This window comes from Hippoglossus hippoglossus, chromosome 12, assembly GCF_009819705.1.
Source record: "Hippoglossus hippoglossus isolate fHipHip1 chromosome 12, fHipHip1.pri, whole genome shotgun sequence".
Taxonomy (NCBI): Eukaryota; Metazoa; Chordata; class Actinopteri; order Pleuronectiformes; family Pleuronectidae; genus Hippoglossus; species Hippoglossus hippoglossus.
The window spans coordinates 12484481-12502502 of record NC_047162.1 but is presented as its reverse complement, the minus strand read 5'-3'; the positions used below and the strand labels follow the sequence as shown (position 1 = coordinate 12502502).

Here is an 18022-nt window from a genome sequence, read left to right as displayed (position 1 = left end):
CCGCAGGCTCTTCACACACAGCATCACTACTCCCTCAGGAAACGGATGGTTCACCATATTAGAGAACCAGACCCCCTGAAGCTGTTAATGTCCTCCTCTGGGGGGGGGGGGGCTGCTGTTGTCTGTGACCATGAGAGGCTCATTTAGTCTTTTCAGAGGTTTTCAAGGAGTCTGTGAAGTTGCTAAAAACACCGGAAAAGGATGAGGCATTGTCTCAATCGCTTGTTTCCTGGGAGGTTTTTGCCTTTTTTCTAAGTTGCACAGCTGTAGTTAGCAGAGTACACATTTTCTGATATGGGTTGTTGGAGCTATTTGCTATAATAATTAAACATCTGTTTATTTAGCTTTTCTGTTTTGTTTGACAACAAGGCGGTGTAAGATAAAGACGGGACAGCATGCGACAGCCACAGTTTATAACTCAAGGATTGTACCGAACAACACCGGGAGACAGTTTGTTCTCATAAATTCTTCATCACTTTATAAATAACAACCAATACATGAATAAACACAATAACGCTGCATATATTACCATGGCAACAGAAGTAACAGACGTGTCCTGAAGCAGACGTTAAACTCAACGGACACATGTGGTGTTTTTTCTACACAAGCTGAGAACACAACATCATCAAAACGGCAAAGGATAAAAAGAAGATCAAAATCCGACAGCTGCTTCACAGTCAGGTCAAAGAAAATTAAATTTTCAGCTCAAACCTGGCGAAGTTACAATGATGCAGTATTAACAAAGTTAGGATAAAATGGTGGCTCCCTGTAGGATGGAAGCATCACCATCTATATTATTGATTTTATTAAAGTATGAAGTTTAGAACGGGGTCTACTCCCAGTTTTGCAGAGGTTTTCTTAAAATCATGTTGAGCCTGTTTCTCTTTCCTGTTCTCCTCATGTGATGATTGAGCGTTTTGGTTTGTACTCTGTTGAGGCCCATTGACCTTATCTGAACATTTGTATATAATCAATTCTTTTTCGTTATAAACGTATTGTGGGAGACTGTGGCTCGGGAGGTAGAGCGGGTCGTCCATTAACCGGAAGGTCAGTGATTCGATTCCTGGCTCCTCCGGTCTGCATGCTGTGTGACTGATGCAATTTGTGAATAGGTGGTTGTGACTTGTGTACAATCTAATCTGAGTTGGTACAACTTTTATTGTATGTAATTCTCGAGACGAACTCAATCTTTGAAGTTTTATCATCATGAAAATCTAGTTCAATATGTTGCCTTGAATTTATGAGTTTTTCTAACGTTTTCTTTTTTTGCAATCTTTACTGGGACTAAATCTTTAGGAGTACCGACTTCCTGGAGGTTATATTTTTATCTGCGTGTTGTGTTTGTCTGTCAGTTAGCAGGATGACACAAAACCACTTGACGGATTATAACGAAACTTGGTGGGAGAACGTGGTGTGGGTCAGGAAAGAAACCATCGAGGGCTTATTCCAACACTTTCACTGTTTTCCCAGGGAGTAATTTATCAAAAAACACATTTAGAGAAGTGCTATCTATGAGTGAGTGAAATTTAATGCAGCTTGATTGAATTTAAGGGAACTGTTGGGCCTCGGCGGAGAAGTGAGCTCCACCAAGTGCTATTCCAGCCATTTTTATTAAAGAAAATGCCAGATTGTCTGCTGAAATTTCTTTTGCATTTTCATCAAGCAAAATAGGAACAGGCTGCCTCATTCTAATTACTCACTGTTTTTTATTCCTCCTCATTTAACTGCTGACATCTGAGGACAGTCTGGTGACGCTGCCAGAAACATGATCACAAAGGGAAAACTCAGGTAGTAAAATATGTGACAAGTTATACTGGATGAAAACCCATCCATCAAGGTGTTGTGAACGGGGGGGGGGGGGGGCATACAACTGTGTCAGACAGAGGACCGGCCCTTTGTTCTGATCACAGGGGACAGCAGAGAGAAAGGGAAGGTGGCGAGAGTCAGAGCTAACATTAACCTTCGCCGCACGCAGCAGCTGCAACAGCAAAGGTGAACGTGACAACCGATGAGCCGAGGGAAATCAATCCCACGCAGCGATTGTGAAGAAGGTACAGAGCAGCATCGAACATGACCAGCCAAGTTTTCTGTTTAGCCTCAGTGTCACTGTCGTGTTAGGGTCAGGGTCCATGTCAGACGGCAGGGGAAGCTGAAGGAAATGTGCAAATGATATCTCGGCTCTGACTCGACATTAAGAGCAACGTGGCAAACGAAATCGAAACAACTGGTGAACATTCTTAAGAGGAATATTTCACCCTAGTTCCAGCTTCACTTCGCTTAAAGTGCTCATCAAAATTAAAATGTAAAGATCTACCTCCATAACAGGTGGACAGGCTGTTTGATAGAATTTTTTTTTCCTCAGCTTAAATAGTGTAACACACTCAGAATTTCTTTGTCCTATTGAGGGTTAATTATAATTACACTAGAAACATGTGTCTCTCTGAGAGCGTTTAATTAGCAGAGAGAGACAAAGCAGCAGGCTTCTTCAAAACCAATTTGAGCTCCTGGTTTCCATAAAATGAGATGTAATTATAATCATTCATATGGACTCTAAATACAATGATCATTATGGTATGTAAATGACAAGCTTTGTCTGAAGCAAGAATAGATGGTGTCGTCTGAGATGCTCTTCATCACACGTGCTGCGTTCTTCTGCATTTTGTTCTGCTGCTAATTTCTGATTCTCAGAGTGAGATGGATAAAAATAATAGATGGATGGATGGATGGATGGATGGATGGATAGATAGATAGATAGATAGATAGATAGATAGAATTATTTTGTATAAAGTCCAAATCGGAGGCTTTAGACATCGTCAACAAGCAGGGCAGAAAATATACAAAAAGAAAATTGCTTTTCCGCACGGGATTAAACAGCTGAACAAATGCCTGGTGAAGGAGAGAAAGAAAGAGAGTGTGTGAGGTATTCCAAGGTTAGATTAAGGGACAGGCTCCAGGGAGACGTTCAGCCCTTCACTCACAGACTGCTAACTGCTGATAACACACACATTCAAATGGAACAGGCTCTGGGAAAAAGAGGCATTGAACATAATGAAATCCAAAGTTCAGCTATTCAACTATTTGAACATAAGGCTATGGGTATAGAAAATACAGATTGAATACAAATATGGTACCAGGTACTTGTAGACAGGGACACACACACACACACACACACACACACACACACACACACACACACACACACACACACACACACACACACACACACACACACATAACGTACTGATCTGAAGTCTGTACATTCCATAACTTCCATTCTAAATGCATGAGAAAGATCAGGACGTGACTCAGTCAACAAAACACGTTGAACGCAAATCCCATTTTCTCAGAAATAACCGCAAAACTCATGTGGGGGGGGTCTCCTCACACCACGTCCTGTGTGAGGTGGGTGTTGAGCTCGCTCACACTTTTCCTCTGAAATTTGTATGCACTGTCATGATTGTGTGAAACCGCTTTGGGAATTTGTTGCTGTATGCCCTTTCGACCCAAATTAAACTACAAAAAATGTCTTTAAATGACTTATGATTCATTTATAATGAATCAATAGAGGGATTTTACCTAACAATAAAGCCACTGGTTAGAATTTATCAACCTATAAATCTGCCGTATCTCCACCAACCCCACAGTTTGACCAACAAGGTCGTTGGAACATCTGCCAACAATAAAGATCCAGTTAAATTATAATAACAGGTTTTAGCAGTTATACTCCAAAGACATGTCATAACTCGCCTCTTGTCATTTGCCGAACACCCACATTATCGTCATTACAAGTCAAACTAAAAATTATCACATGCAAACGCAGTTTTAAAAAAATCAACTTGGAAAATGAATCCCCTGATCACTCCACGTATTTGCATCAACACATCAATATATTTTCCCATCTTTTAAAGGGAAGTTTCACCCGTTTTACTCCCACTCATGCAGATCCATCTGGTTCGTGTATCCACGCCTGCTTTACTGAATGAAAGCTCATCACTGCGAGATAAACACGCTGCTTCTTACTTTGCTCCCGTCTAAATCTGAATTAACGATGTTACTGTTGATTGTTGATTCCTGCTGGGAATAAATGGATTCTCTCTTTTTCTGTTTTCAGGAGGAAGAGTCCAAACAATGCTGATTACTGTCATCATAATACAACACAAGGCTCTTTATGAAATGTGGATGTTTTTGCTCCTGTTGTGAGTTGGTAGAATACAGTGAAGCCTCTATTTTTAAAAACATATGGTTTGCTCTTTTTTTCTTCCCATAGTTACAAGTGGCCGTGGTTCACGAGTCTCTTGCCAAAGTGCTTTTCAGCAAGAACCCCCTCAGCTGCTTCCGATGGAGAGGCCATCACCTTAACAGCTCAGCCGCTGCTGGTGTGTGAGTGTGTGAATGGGTGAAGGACGTTTTATAAAAATTGCCATATACTGCAACTGCAGCCCATTCACCATTTACAGTTGAAACAGTTTGCTGCTTCCAGAAAGCCTTGTTTGTGTCTCTAAGATTGACCAAATGGAAAAATGATGCTTACGCGCCGTATTTTTGCTTTTCTGACATTGTGTGCACATTGCGCAAACCTCAGATGACTTATTGTGTGTGGTGCATATTTATTTATAGCTCAATGCCATTTACAAAGGAAGACGCCTAACTTCCATCACTCATCCTGCATCTACAATGAAAAGGCTATTATGTTGTTATTTTCAACGAAAGAAATTCTATGTCGTAGCCTTGTACTTTTGTGAATTACTGAATTACTGTAGACTTTAAAACCTTTTATGCTGAGAGGCTTTGAGGACAGTGGAATTAATGCGAGCACTCACTTGTCAAGGGGGGAGTTTGGAGCATTATGCTGTAAAAATGTTGACATTTTCAAAAAGCTTTTCTTGAGCAAGAAGCTCCACATGCTGTCCCTGTCACATGCAATCCAAATATATGTAGTTGGGAACAAGGTTTTGAGACAAAGGCCCTATCATAAGTTATCATAAGGGGTAAGAATTTTTAGTTCAGCTCAAACTAACCATTTTCTATTGATCTTAATCACAACTTACATCAATGGACAGCAGGTACAGACTTTCACAGGCTCCTTCCACGATCAATGATCAATGCACACTATCTGAAAACACTTTAATGTGGTTTTAATTCAGCAGGCAACTGGGAACCTATACCTGTGAATACAACAGCCAACAACTAGTCAATAACCTCCTTCACCGTCTTCACCCTCGATCTGTGCTGCGCTGACCAACTCCAGATCACGCATCGTGGTTGAGTCCAACCTGCTCATTAATCTTTTTTGGGGTCTCTGTCGTCTTATTGGCTCGCTGTCATTTCTCCCTCCCTCGCTCGGTGCTCTAACTCAGCAGCAGCTCCAGCTCAGTCACCGTGGAGAGGTGCTGAAGGACGGTCGGCTCCTCGCACTCTCATCTTTACTCCCCGAAACACAGGCAGAGGTAAGTGACTTTTGTCTGTGTCTGTTTATTAATGTTTTGTTTTCATGTTGTCACAGGGAAGTGGCAGCATATTTCCGCCAATATGATTATTTGACTGCAATTCTTCCACAAAAAAAGTAGTGAAAATATTGTTTTTCACATTTCCATCATTCGGTGCTAATGAGCAAAATATCCACTCGTCTTAAAGGTCATCATGTTTATGAATTTTAATGATTTTTCAGTTGCATGTGATGCAGGTGACATTGTTGGGGCTCATTAAGGGAGGTCTTTAGCTCATACCCAGGATATGCTTATCTATGTAAATGTATTGAGGCACGGTCAGATGGAAGATATGTGCCTATTGACATTAATCCAATCTAGAGGACGCTATCTAGGCTTCTATAATAAAGTAAGACTATGCAAATAAAAATGTGGGAGATAAATGTGGAGAAAGTGGTCCTCAGATTATTGAGGAAGGTGCAGAATCAGTGGACGGGAACAAATCCCCACAGGAATAACACAGGGGAAGAAACAACAATTACATCGACTTTTATTAATTTTTCCTGCCCAGGCTGCCGTATCTAAGTTAATAAAATACCATCACGTTAGAGCTCATGGTGTTTGGTTATATTCAGTCATCTTTAAAATAAAAGCAGATATGTTGCTTATGAGAAGGAAAATGTGAACGTTTAGACACTGATCATATTCTCTGCATGTACGTGAAAGCCCTTTCCGACATGGCAGGTCATTTATAATCCATTTTCTTTTTCTGGTTATAGTCATATACAAATAAATCATCTGAGTTTACTGACCTGTTCGGTGCTTAATGCGCTGTACATGCTAATTTGGCAATTAGTCTGAAGCACTCTCAACTGTGATTTTCACATTTTTCAGTTACAATCAGAAAGCCGGAGAAAAAAAAATCCTGTGACTACATAAAATCTCTGTTCCACACTGTCCATGAATATTATCATAATCTGTCCGTGATCGGTCTTCTCATCTGACGCGTATATTCTAGAGAGAAGCTCACAAGGTTCAACTTTGTACATTTAAGTTATACTAACTAGCAGAATGTGTCACAGCGTCTCTATCTGTGCAGCATCCTGGTACAACTTACGCAACACGGTCCGATGAAAAGGTCTGAAAATGGTGATGACATTAGGCACAAAACATTGCAAATAAAGCACATAAGCGCAGAGCAACAGTGATCATAAGCAGACTTACTCTTAATTGGACAATTCTAAACACGAACAAGCTGCTGATTGTAGGAAAAGCTCGTAAAACTGATTTATACTGCAGGGGTATTATGGTTTATTATAACGAGCTGATGTCTGACGTGAGAGAAATGATGTGAAACGTTTCACTGAACCAGGAACTAAATGTACAAAATGCGTGTGTAAAAGGAACAAGAGTAAACTATTGATGTGGTAAATGGACTGTATTTCACTTTTCTAGCTGTAACAACCACTCAAAGCTTTTGCACTAGATTCACACAGCGCTGCTAGATATTGCACGACTCTGTCACACAGACATATGCACGCACACATCACCGGCAAAGCCCTCAGGGGCAAAACTGGGGGCTTCTGATTAATGGACAACCCGCTCTACCCCCAGAGCCACAGCCTTTCTTAAAAAGTAACATTAATTCTACATTCGCCCGTCACAAAAAAAAGAAAAATATGTCCACAATACCCAGCAAATCTTTAGTTTCACATCATCTTTCCTTTATAAAGGTTTTATTCTTGCTTTATCATTATAAAAAACTAACGTTGTATAACATTACACCGGCGAGCCGGACTGAAAATCTGTTTAAAGCTCTGAGGAGAGAGAAGAGATATTTGGAAATCTCACTCCAAAGGGAATATTATGTTGCAATTATCCTTCCTTTAATTTTGTCTGTTGATTGTTCTCCTCCAAGTGACGATGACCCTCAAGTAACAAATGTTTCCACTATTTAATGAGGTGCATTAAGATAAAGCATCGCAGTCTTGTTGAATTACGCTGAAAGGTGCTGAATACAGTCGGCACCTCAGTTAATCACACTGAAACACAACAGTACAACCTCTAAACGTTGACAACAACCCTGCGATTTGATATTTCCCAGATGCACATTTCAGCGGAGGAGGTGTGACACACAGGGCTGCTCACCTTGGCTCTTAGCAACAATTTCATTCAGTTACATTTATACAGCTTTTATCCAAAGCGACTTTGCAGCCAAGGAACATCACTACAGCTTCACCTCTTAGTGAGCATTATGGACTGAATCTGTTCAATAAGACAAAGTGACTTCAATAAGCAGTGGAGTGACGTTAGTCCTTTTATTGAACATCAGATGAGAGATTAAGAGGCTATATGATAACATGATAAGAAGATATTAAGAAGATAATAAGCAGAGAAGAAAAAGAAATAGAAGAAGAAGAAGATGAAACCACTTGCGGGACATACACATTTTGGAACATGACAGCATAACAACAGTACAGAACCCATGCCTTGATAAATGGATTTACTGCTATTTTTATAACCAAAATCCATGATTTATTCTCGAAAAATATTTGCACCAATATTTAACGAATTCTTTCCTAAACCACGTTGCATCCTTCCACCGAGTTTGATGGAAATCCGTCCAGCCGTCATCATCAACAAGCAAAAATACAAACCAACTAACAAACAAACGGGTAGATGAATAAACATAACCCTTGGTGGAGGCAACGAAAAAAATAAGTGAACAAGATAAATAAAGGATAAAATGTGGCTCAGAAACGTTTTGTTGACGACGTCCCTTTGTCCATTTAGATGTGTCTGAGAGAAAAGCCAAGATTCACACTGAAACCTCAGGGTCATCGAGACCAGTCGATGTTCTCAACATTCATAATCATAAACCTTTTAATAATGTGCTCTTTGCCTCTCGCTGTGTCGGTAAAAGCATGGACACTCAGTAATGGCCTTCCACTTACATCCATGTTGTGACCTGTTCTCATTACAGATGTTATTAATGTGCTGCCGCATTGTAAACTGTGTTTTGAACAGTGCAGGAACAGACAGACCATGGGGGAGCACCACAGTGGCTCGGCCGGAGTCACACAACCATCTGTGTCAGGAGAGCAGATGGAGGGACACATTTACGAGGTTGCGGTGCAGAGCAACTCCACTAATCACACCTCCCAGTTTGCAGATGTGGCCCTGCTGCAGAAGTTCAAGTCCCTCATTATCCCCTGCTACGTGCTGGTGGTGGTGGTGGGCGTCTTCGGCAATTACCTGCTCCTCTATGTCATCTGCCGAACCCGAAAGATGCACAGTGTCACCAACTTCTTCATCGGCAACCTGGCCTTCTCCGACATGCTCATGTGTGTGACTTGTGTCCCCTTCACACTCGCCTACGCCTTCAATCCACACGGTTGGGTGTTTGGCCGCTCGATGTGTTATCTGGTGTTCCTCGTCCAACCGGTCACCGTCTACGTTTCAGTCTTCACACTCACAGCTATCGCGGTGGACAGGTGGGTGGATGAGGAATTCTGCCACTCAAATGTTCAGTCCCTCTTATTTTTCCTAGAGTTTCAGTGTGTAAGATCTAGTTGAAAAGGATCTATTGGCAGAAATTGAATATAATATAATGCTAGTGATGTTTTCTCGTGTGTTTCATCTAAATTGTTTGATTTTACCCTAGAATCAGCTTTTTATATTTAAATACTTTTTCTTGACATCAGGAGCGGGTCCTCTCTACTGAGGCCGCCATGTTTTTAACAGTAGCCCAGGCTGGACAAACTTAACACCTTTTGAGTTTTTATGACAACTGAAGGCTACGACAGGTTCTCTTTCGTGTATTGAAGGGGAGGGTGAGGTGAGGGGTATTCAGCTGCAACATGCAACTTCACCACTAGATGTCACTACATTCTACACACTGAACCTTTAAGCTCTCTTCGCAGTTTAGTGTATGTGCTGGTTTGTGTTTCTCCAAGAAATTCTTAAAAAAAACTATTTAAATCTCAAGAGACCTTCCTGATTGAATAGGCCATATAACATAAAATGAATTCCCTCTCTATATAATCAATTTACACACCATTCTAAGTGAGTGGAGTATAATTGCCAAGCAGAAATTAAACGACTAAGTGTGAGCATTAGCAATCATTCATCATTTACATTTAGAAATTAGGGAGACTGGTTAAAACGTACTTACTTTTTACATTAAAGATTCATCGCTCATGATTAATTACTGAGGCATAATTGAATTTAACCCTACGTAGCTGCATGAGTGAAACTTTAAGATGAAATGTAAAAGACCTGCAGCAGTTTTTTACCAAATAGGAACAAAATCACAAATCAAATGATCCTGCTTTGTACTCTGAGCACAAAAAGGAAGGATCAGGTGTGGGCTCAACTGACACGTCCCCTCATAGAGCCCCCAGTAATCCACAGACTAGCTGCTGCTCACTGCGTAAAGGAAAGAAAAATAAATTAAAGAGCCTGCAGTATAAAGCTTCTTGTTGGTTTCTGTCCCTCTACAGCTGCGGATCAAGGACGTGAGGATTTCACTTGTCAAAAAAACTCACCTTGGTTTTGCTTTCAAAGAGAATCTGTGTGTTATTATTGCTCCACTGTCACTTTATCATAAATTATTTTCCTCTGTTTCTTCTTGGTCTGCTCTGTCATAACTGTCATGTAATACATAGTAAAGTATCAGGTTGAGAGCTAATAATATTTATACATTGAGTAATCTAGTGATCTAATAGGGATTTGAAGTTCTATTGAGATTGTGTTGCAGGAGTTATGATGGTAAATCATTTAATCATATTAATAATAATAATAATAATAATAAATAATGCATTATTAGGAGGGTATGTTTGCATCCCATGTTTGCTTGTCTGTAAGAAAGATTACACAAAACCACTGGATGGATTTCCATGAGATTTGTTGGACTCACCTTTGTTAATATTGGAGCATTTTTCAAAATCTTCATCAATTATTTTTGAGAATAATTCATTGATCTTGATGAAAGAAATGATATGTTTATGGGAGGGATATTTATAAGTGCATACAATTTGAGGCTAATCCAGATCGAGTGAATTGAAATGTGGTTTCATTTGAGGGCCTTGAGGTTTGCACTCTACTCAGTACCATTCAAGTGTTAACCTTGGATTAGTTTGTGCCATTATTATCCTCTAATGCTGTTTCTTGTTCCTTTCTATTGCAGATATTACGCAACCGTTCATCCCCTGAAGAAGCGCACCTCAGTGGCCACCTGTGCCTCTGTCCTCACTGGCATCTGGCTGCTGTCCTGCGGGCTGGTGGCTCCGGCAGTGACCCACACCTACCACGTGGAATTCAAAGAGGAAGGCTTCACCATCTGTGAGGAGTTCTGGTTGGGACAAGAGAAAGAAAGACGCGCTTATGCATACAGCACCCTGCTGGTCACATATGTCCTGCCGCTGTCGGCCGTCTTCATCTCTTATCTGTGCATCACTGTCAAACTGAGGAACTGTGTTGCACCGGGCCACAGGACACAAGGCCAGGCAGGGGCTCAGCAGGCTCGTAAGAGGAAGATCTTTCGCTTGGTCGCACTCCTGGTGTCTGCCTTTGCCGTGTGCTGGCTCCCGATTCACGTGTTCAACGTGCTGCGAGACGTTGACATTCACCTCATTAACAAGCGCTACTTTTTACTCATACAACTGCTGTGCCACCTGTGCGCCATGAGCTCCTCTTGTTGTAACCCTTTCCTCTACGCATGGCTACACGACCGCTTCCGCACCGAGCTGCGGAAGATGTTCAAGTGCCGCCATCGTATTGGAGTGCCCGCCAATCACTGTGCAGCCAGTGTAGTCTTGTAATCGATTGCTGAAAATGTTGGTGTGGTAAAGAATTAATGGAGTTCATCCTGTGGCCACTGTTAATATCCACAAGACATGTTTTACTGGCAGTACATTGATTCTTACGTTGTGTACAAACACGATATATTGGCCAGGATGGCTCTTGAAGGGAGGCCACTTTTCTGGGGAGTGTGAAAGGGTTCAGTCAATTTCGTTAGAAAAATAAAATGACGAAGAAGAAATGTTACCCCGGACAGAAGAAAAGAAGGGATTGTTAATCCTCTGTGGGCCATGAATGACTCGAAATATCAACACCATCCAGATCCAATTGTATAAAAAAGTTGATTATTTTCCACAAGGTTGCTGCTATAGGATAAATCTCATACATATTACAACCTGCTAAGGGTTCATCCTCTGGGAATCACGTGTGTGCCAAGTAAATTTCATGACAAACTGAAACTTGAACTTTGAGATTTCTTTTACAAAAATGAATAGACATAGGGTCACTACTGTAAATGAAAGTTCAATGGGCGGCTAGGACTATTTTAACCGATTCTCTGGGAGGCACTGCAGCAGATTCAATAGAAATCAGGTCATTTATTGATAAGATAACTTGTCCTGGACTATGGTGTTGGGTATTAAAATAATTTCCAATAATGGTGTCAGAGGTCACCAACATCAGGATGGGAAAAAGGCCTACAAAGGTGTTTGGGATCATCCTCTGGAAACCACACCAAACTTCAAGGAGGGTCAACCCTGGGCCAAACTTGGGATGACCCTTTGATCCATCCATCCATCCATGGACTTACAGATACATGTTTATCATAGGTTTCTCTTCTGGGAAAACGTTAGTGATGTAAAGGCTTAAAATATCTAAGATTGCTCTTTCAATATTTAATGTGACACATTGTAATGTATATGTAGGCTACTGTTCATGTAACCGTCTGTTTATGGAATGATCTGTAAGAACGAGATACTGTCCTCTTGAGGGACTCATCTTTATGCTAACAAACGAACGAGGATTCTAATCTAAATTCTATGACCTAGAAATGCCAGATAAAGGTCAAGCGCGATGAACATAGTTAAGATGAATATATGAAAAGCAAATGAGTTCAGATCTAGTTTGGAGTGGTCACAGCAGATGAGTTTGTTTCACACCAGGGCACTGGTGTCAGATCTAATAATGTGGTGCTCTGCCTTTAGAGCCCCATGGAATAAATTATCATCATGAACTTGCGCCCCCAGGGCTCTAATTTTATGAAAAGCCAGAGGTTGAATAAGCACCTCGCTGTATAATTTATCTAATTATTTCCAATAGCTTATATAGCTGGCTTGTAAAAATGGCTGTAGAATTTGAAGTGTGGTGGTTGCCTATGTGTTCTTTGTGCTGGTCTGTATTCTCTACGTGTACACGTCCTTCTGACTCACTGTAGGAGTGGAGGTGGACGGCGGAGGTCTTGTTGCACCTGTATGAATTCAACAGGATTGAAGTGCTACGGTCACTGAAGTGATTAAACCATTGTCGTTATAGTTGCTCTTTCCTTATCATCATTTACTCTGCAAACCAATGGCTTTGGGTACATACAGCGTACAGTGCTTTTTAAGTATATATATTCTTTGTGATGTTACATGCTACAAAGTTATTTGACGTGGGCTGTGTTACCACACACTGTGAATAAAAAGGCCAGACGACCTCTCTGCTTCAAATCAATGTAGCTGCATGATGACAGAAGACAGAAGGAAATTATGACCGATGTGGTCACAGATTATATCTACTAATTAAATAACAGGGAGGACAGAGGTGGTCTCTGCATATCAACTACAGGCCTGATTCTGACATTCGGCGTGTTTGATGTATTCATGGACGCTTCCTGTAGACGTGTGGTGTGTGTATTCTTTAGTTAAACAATTAATACAGATTTAACATAACTCTGTTTCTGTTCATTGCAGTTGAATTTCTTCAAGAAGTGAGAAGAAGTGAGAGCAAAGTTGTGAAACCTCACGTCACTTTTAGTATTTCACGTTCTTACTTTTACTGCATCAGTAACCAAAACACCAATACTCTCATATTAACCTTATTAACACAATAGTCAGAATTTTCTGATTTCCTTAACCTGAATAAAGTCATACTCCGACTTTAGTCACATTATGTCTACATGTTTACATCATAATCGCATTATAACATTCTATTGGAGTTTACACAGCGTTATTGGACATCGACATTCAACAGTTGGTGTTGCACGTCCTGGGTTTGCGTGAAAACAAGAAAAAAAAATTGTTTCGATTTCTAACAGAGTGTTCTATTCAAATGTCCACTCAGCCATGAGGGTGACATTAAGCCCACATTCACAATACCAGCACTCTGAAACTGATATTTAACTAAATGGATTTCCACCATCTTTAATTATTTTACTTAAAACCAAGATGTCCTTATGTGACATTTCAAAATGTCAAATACAAGTTGTCATAAATGTGCAAAACGACAGCAAGCACCATTGATGATATTCCAACTCAGCCCCTTCCTGTATGATATTTCTTTAGAATGAACAGCGTCTCACAGCGAGTTTCCCTTGATCGCTCATCACATGATAGATAGGTCCTCTAACCATTATATTTTAAGGTGAACGAAATATAAGCAAATAATCAAAATAGTAGAGCACTCAGTTGATTCAATCAAACTGCAGTACACACTCATTATTTTTTTTTCCATCAAGATCCATAAATTATTCCCAGATATGTTAAAAAAAATCAAACGACTCCCTATCTCACAATGTAAGATAGGAAAAACATTCCTGTCTCCTGATCCGAATCTGCAACAAAATTGAATTGGGTTCCTCCCTGACCTGTATGGCACACTTCTATAAAACTGAAGAAATTCTTTGGCAGAGGTAATAATAAATAAAACTACATAAAAAAATGTTGAGGCAACATTTTATTAACAAAATATCAATGAGAAACATTTGCATTGGTCTCTTTTTCAGACAACATCTCCTGCATTCGGGCGAAGTCTCTCACTTCTCGAGGCGTGCGAATGTATGAGTCAATTTCAATGTCGCAGATTTCTTCATCACCAGTTACTTCTTTGGACTCTGGATGTGGCGCTCTCCTCTTCTTGGGGTGAACCACACACGGGGGAGCAAACAGCGCTCTCTTCCCCCAGTTTGGCTCTTGGTTCCCCTGAGTGCCTCCGAGGGGCTCAGGCGCCGTGCATGGATTATCATCTCCGTCTCCTGGTTGCTCGGACATATCAGATCTTACTTCGCATCGTTCCACAGAGGAGGAATTTGGGATTTCAGATGGAGCGCTCTTCTCATTTACAGAGTCCTCACAGCTGGTCCGACCCTCCTCCAGCCGAGTTTCCTCATGGGTTCTCAGAGCCCTCCTTAGCAGGGCGAACCTGTGCTGCAGAATATCCTCCACATGTTTAACCACGTTCTCTGGAGTCACGTCCTCCCTGATCCAGGGGAGTTCCTTGCCCAGCTTACACAGCACCTCCTTCATCTCAGTTACTCTCTTCAAGGCAACCTTGTGCTTATTCACTTTGGCAATCTTACAGAATTTTTCCAGAGTGAGTTTCAGCCGCTGCTTGGTGGGTTTCAGCGACTGCCAACTCAAATAGATTGCCGACATCATGATGGGGACGGGCTGACGGCCAGTAACGATCCAGGTATCCGCTGCCAGCTCCACAAGAGCCACTGCTCGCTTGTTCAACTGCTTAGGGTCTGCGGCCAATTCTTCAGGAGCGTGAAGAGGGCTAATTTTATACCTGAGAGAAAGAGAAACATTCGCAGTGCATGTTAGACGTACACGTGAGATTAAAGCAGTGGTGTAGTATTAGTTAGAGCACAGATGTTTGTTCATTCCACCTAGTCTCTCTCAGGTGAAGCAGCAGAGCCATTATTTCAGTAAGATCAACTCAAGGAAAATATATATTAACGAGAACATCCCCGTCCAATCATGAAAGTTTGTAATAAACATTAAAGCTATGGCCTGAGTCATAAAAATGTACAACACTCCTCAATGTTAGTTCAATTACCAGTTCGTTTTCTATTTAAACTGTCATTCATCTGTGTAACAGAGAACATGAGCTATACTGCAGCCAGCCACCGGGGGGTGATCAAGATGAATTGGCTTCACTTTTGAGGAGCTTTTTAATGTCGTCCATCTTTAAATACAGTCTGTGCTTGGAATTAATGGATATTTATCCGTGGCTAATATTCAAAGTAAGAAAACAGTCTTTTTGATCTATATTATATATACATCATTGTTAACTTTCAGAAAACTGTACTTCACTTACTCCTGACTGTGGGCCTCCATTACATCAGTGATGTTTATTGTCGGAGCCGTGATGTTGAGAGTCTGGACCATTTCTTTATAAATTGCTCCCACCACCATCGGGTCGGCATCCAGCAGGCAGCTGATGGTTCCCATGGTGATGGGCCAGTTCAGCAGTCTGCAGCTAACAAGCACACAGCAGCCAGCGAGAACTTCCTTCCTCTGGAGGCTCACGTTGATGAAATGTTCATGCTGATAGGCCTGCGTGAAATTGGTCTGTGAGAGAGTCTCGATTTCATGGTTGACCCTTAGAGTCCGACATATTGCTCTCACACGCTGTACACCTGTAATTATATATGAGAATGAGCATGTGGGAGCAGCAGGCTCAGTTATACAGAGGAAGTTGCTGCGTCATAATAAACAAAAGTCCTCTCAGGGAGAAGGTCTCACCGTATAGCAGGTTTGGACATGGTTTTCTGGCCACGGCTGTGGTTTGGCTGTAGCTGACATCTGTGAAATGAGCAAAGAGTCAATACCAGTGTGATCAAATATAACATTTTACACCAAAATTAGCCAGTATAAGGGTTTTTAAATGACAGGTAAACCCATTAATAAATGCAATTGACTCTTTTCCTATTGCACGAAGAGTTTGTCCCTGTTTTTTTCCCCTCGTGCGTCACTTCTGACGTCATGAAAGCTGAGAGGCTCTCTCACCTCACAAGCCACTTTGCACGTTCACCCGGGTGTATACCTGGTTGCTTTAGCTAAGGGTTCCTGATAAACTGCAATCCGAGTGGATCTAGCGTACAAAAAACATGTCTGTCTTCAGATTTTAGTTCACAGTGTTGTTCTTCCAGACTCTAGACAAAAACAGGTGTTATTGAATTTAGGCTGGATCAAGAGTTTCTTTGCCAAAAGTCTTTTTAACATAAAATAAATAATGTGACATTTATCATGATGATTATCCATATCGACTGATATTAACATCTTTATCTTTATATAATTTTTGACCACATCACCCCCACATACATTTTAACCTTCTAAAAGGACAATTTATTATATTCTTTCTATATCAAACTTAACTAGCTGTTCCTAATAAACTGCAATCTGATTGGATCTACTTTAACTGTCTTCAGATTGTATTTCACAAGGGTTTCCCCCATATTTAACATACTCAGGTGTTCTTGAAATACATATAAAAAGTACATTTGCTTTTACGTATTGTGAGAACCACCATCAAAATAAAATGGAACGAGAGTGCAAACGTACATCATGAGACGTTATGTAAAGTACATCAACGGGAAGTGAGCAGCAGTTGTAATATGAAAGAAGACGTAGGAGCTGTTTCATTAGTTTGATTAGTATTTGTTATTTTTGCATTTATATTTGTAGACACTCGTGGGAATTAAGCACCAGAGCAAGAAGGATTTAGAATAGAGGTAGCAGGTGTCTGGTGAAGCACCAGGAAGGGACATGGTTTCTTTTTACCAGAGCAGGAAGAGAAGCTGCAGAAATCATAAATCAACCCAAACGTGAATCTAGTCTAGACACTGGACTTCTTAATTGCCTGAGAACAATCCAATGCATCAGTGGCATTTTGTCACAAGTTTATTTAGGAGAAAACTGTTTTTGACAAAAGTATTTACAGAAGAAAAAGGTGAGATTCCTACAGAAAGTGTCAGCTGCATGTTTGCATTGGAAGGATTCAGTAAGAGCTGTAGTTTGGAGGTAGGGGCTGGGGTAGTGTGATACAAATCAATAATCTAACAGAACAAGTCCACGTAGCTGTGTGATCAATGGAGGTGAAGGATTCCTGACGTGTCACCGTCACTGTTCGTACCTGCTCCTCCGACCACATCATTGACCAGCGACCCCTCGGACACCACCGCCCCGCAGTCCACGCACACCAGCTGGGTCTGACAGTGCAGGTCATCGTCGATGATGTTGGAGGAGCCGCAGCCCGGGCAGCGCAGACCCGGCCGGGGCATCGTCTGGATCAACTGACGCTTTATAAAGAATTAAAGGTTTAAAGAAGACATGTGACTGGTGTTGAATTGGTCTCAACCGTCACCAGAGAAACAAACAGACTCTAAACTAAACGAACAGCAAGTGAACTCAGCTGCAGGTCTGGAGAGGGAGGGAGAGGCAAATGTGTCCGACGGGATACAACGTTCCGTGAGTCATAAGTTCCGCTTGCTCTTTTAAGTGACGTAGGACAAAGATACTACTACTACGACTACTACGACTACCACTCATAATAATAATAGTAATGATACTAATAATAATAATAATAATGCACTTAAAACATATAGTATAATCATTGAACACTTTCTTTACAAGGAAGAACCAATTAGATTAAAACAATGGAACGTGATAACAGACATGATGCAGATAATATAGAATAATACAATAGATAGACTTGAATAAATAAATATTAATGAAGGTAAATATGTCAATTTTAATTTGTTTAAGTTTAAATTAAAAGTTTTAAAAGGGATTTAAAAGAAGTTAAGAGGATTA

The 18022-nt window shown here is 40.9% G+C and overlaps 2 protein-coding genes across 3 annotated transcripts; one reads left to right on the top strand and one right to left on the bottom strand.

Annotated features, from left to right (window-relative positions):
- The first annotated feature begins 5301 nt into the window (after positions 1 to 5301).
- prlhr2b (prolactin releasing hormone receptor 2b) lies at positions 5302 to 11293 on the top strand. Its single transcript, XM_034602984.1, has 3 exons — positions 5302 to 5447; positions 8454 to 8920; positions 10615 to 11293. The coding sequence occupies exons 2-3, from the start codon at positions 8472 to 8474 to the stop codon at positions 11246 to 11248; spliced, it is 1083 nt and encodes a 360-aa protein (XP_034458875.1). The 5' UTR covers positions 5302 to 5447; positions 8454 to 8471; the 3' UTR covers positions 11249 to 11293.
- A 1938-nt stretch (positions 11294 to 13231) lies between these two features.
- On the bottom strand, positions 13232 to 17642 carry brf2 (BRF2 RNA polymerase III transcription initiation factor subunit). 2 transcript variants are annotated; one of them, XM_034602983.1, is made up of 5 exons: positions 17343 to 17642; positions 15953 to 16012; positions 15525 to 15846; positions 14141 to 14993; positions 13232 to 14093 (listed from the first exon to the last, which is right to left on the bottom strand). In XM_034602983.1, exons 1-4 carry the CDS (start codon positions 17488 to 17490, stop codon positions 14174 to 14176), a joined length of 1350 nt encoding a protein of 449 aa, XP_034458874.1. In that variant the 5' UTR covers positions 17491 to 17642; the 3' UTR covers positions 13232 to 14093; positions 14141 to 14173. The 2 variants fall into 2 exon arrangements, with proteins under 2 accessions (XP_034458874.1, XP_034458873.1); XM_034602982.1 differs by having other exon boundaries at positions 13232 to 14993.
- Positions 17643 to 18022: the final 380 nt, after the last annotated feature.

Bases quoted from the DNA above. Each gene is read 5' to 3' on its own strand.
- prlhr2b (XM_034602984.1), top strand. From the start codon at position 8,472: ATGGGGGAGCACCACAGTGGCTCGGCCGGAGTCACACAACCATCTGTG. The intron at 8,921-10,614 runs GTGGGTGGATGA...TTTCTATTGCAG, and splicing joins ACAGCTATCGCGGTGGACAG to ATATTACGCAACCGTTCATC.
- brf2 (XM_034602982.1), bottom strand. From the start codon at position 17,490: ATGCCCCGGCCGGGTCTGCGCTGCCCGGGCTGCGGCTCCTCCAACATC. The intron at 15,847-15,952 runs GTGAGACCTTCT...ATATAATTACAG, and splicing joins ATGTCCAAACCTGCTATACG to GTGTACAGCGTGTGAGAGCA. The intron at 14,994-15,524 runs GTAAGTGAAGTA...TCTTTCTCTCAG, and splicing joins ATGGAGGCCCACAGTCAGGA to GTATAAAATTAGCCCTCTTC.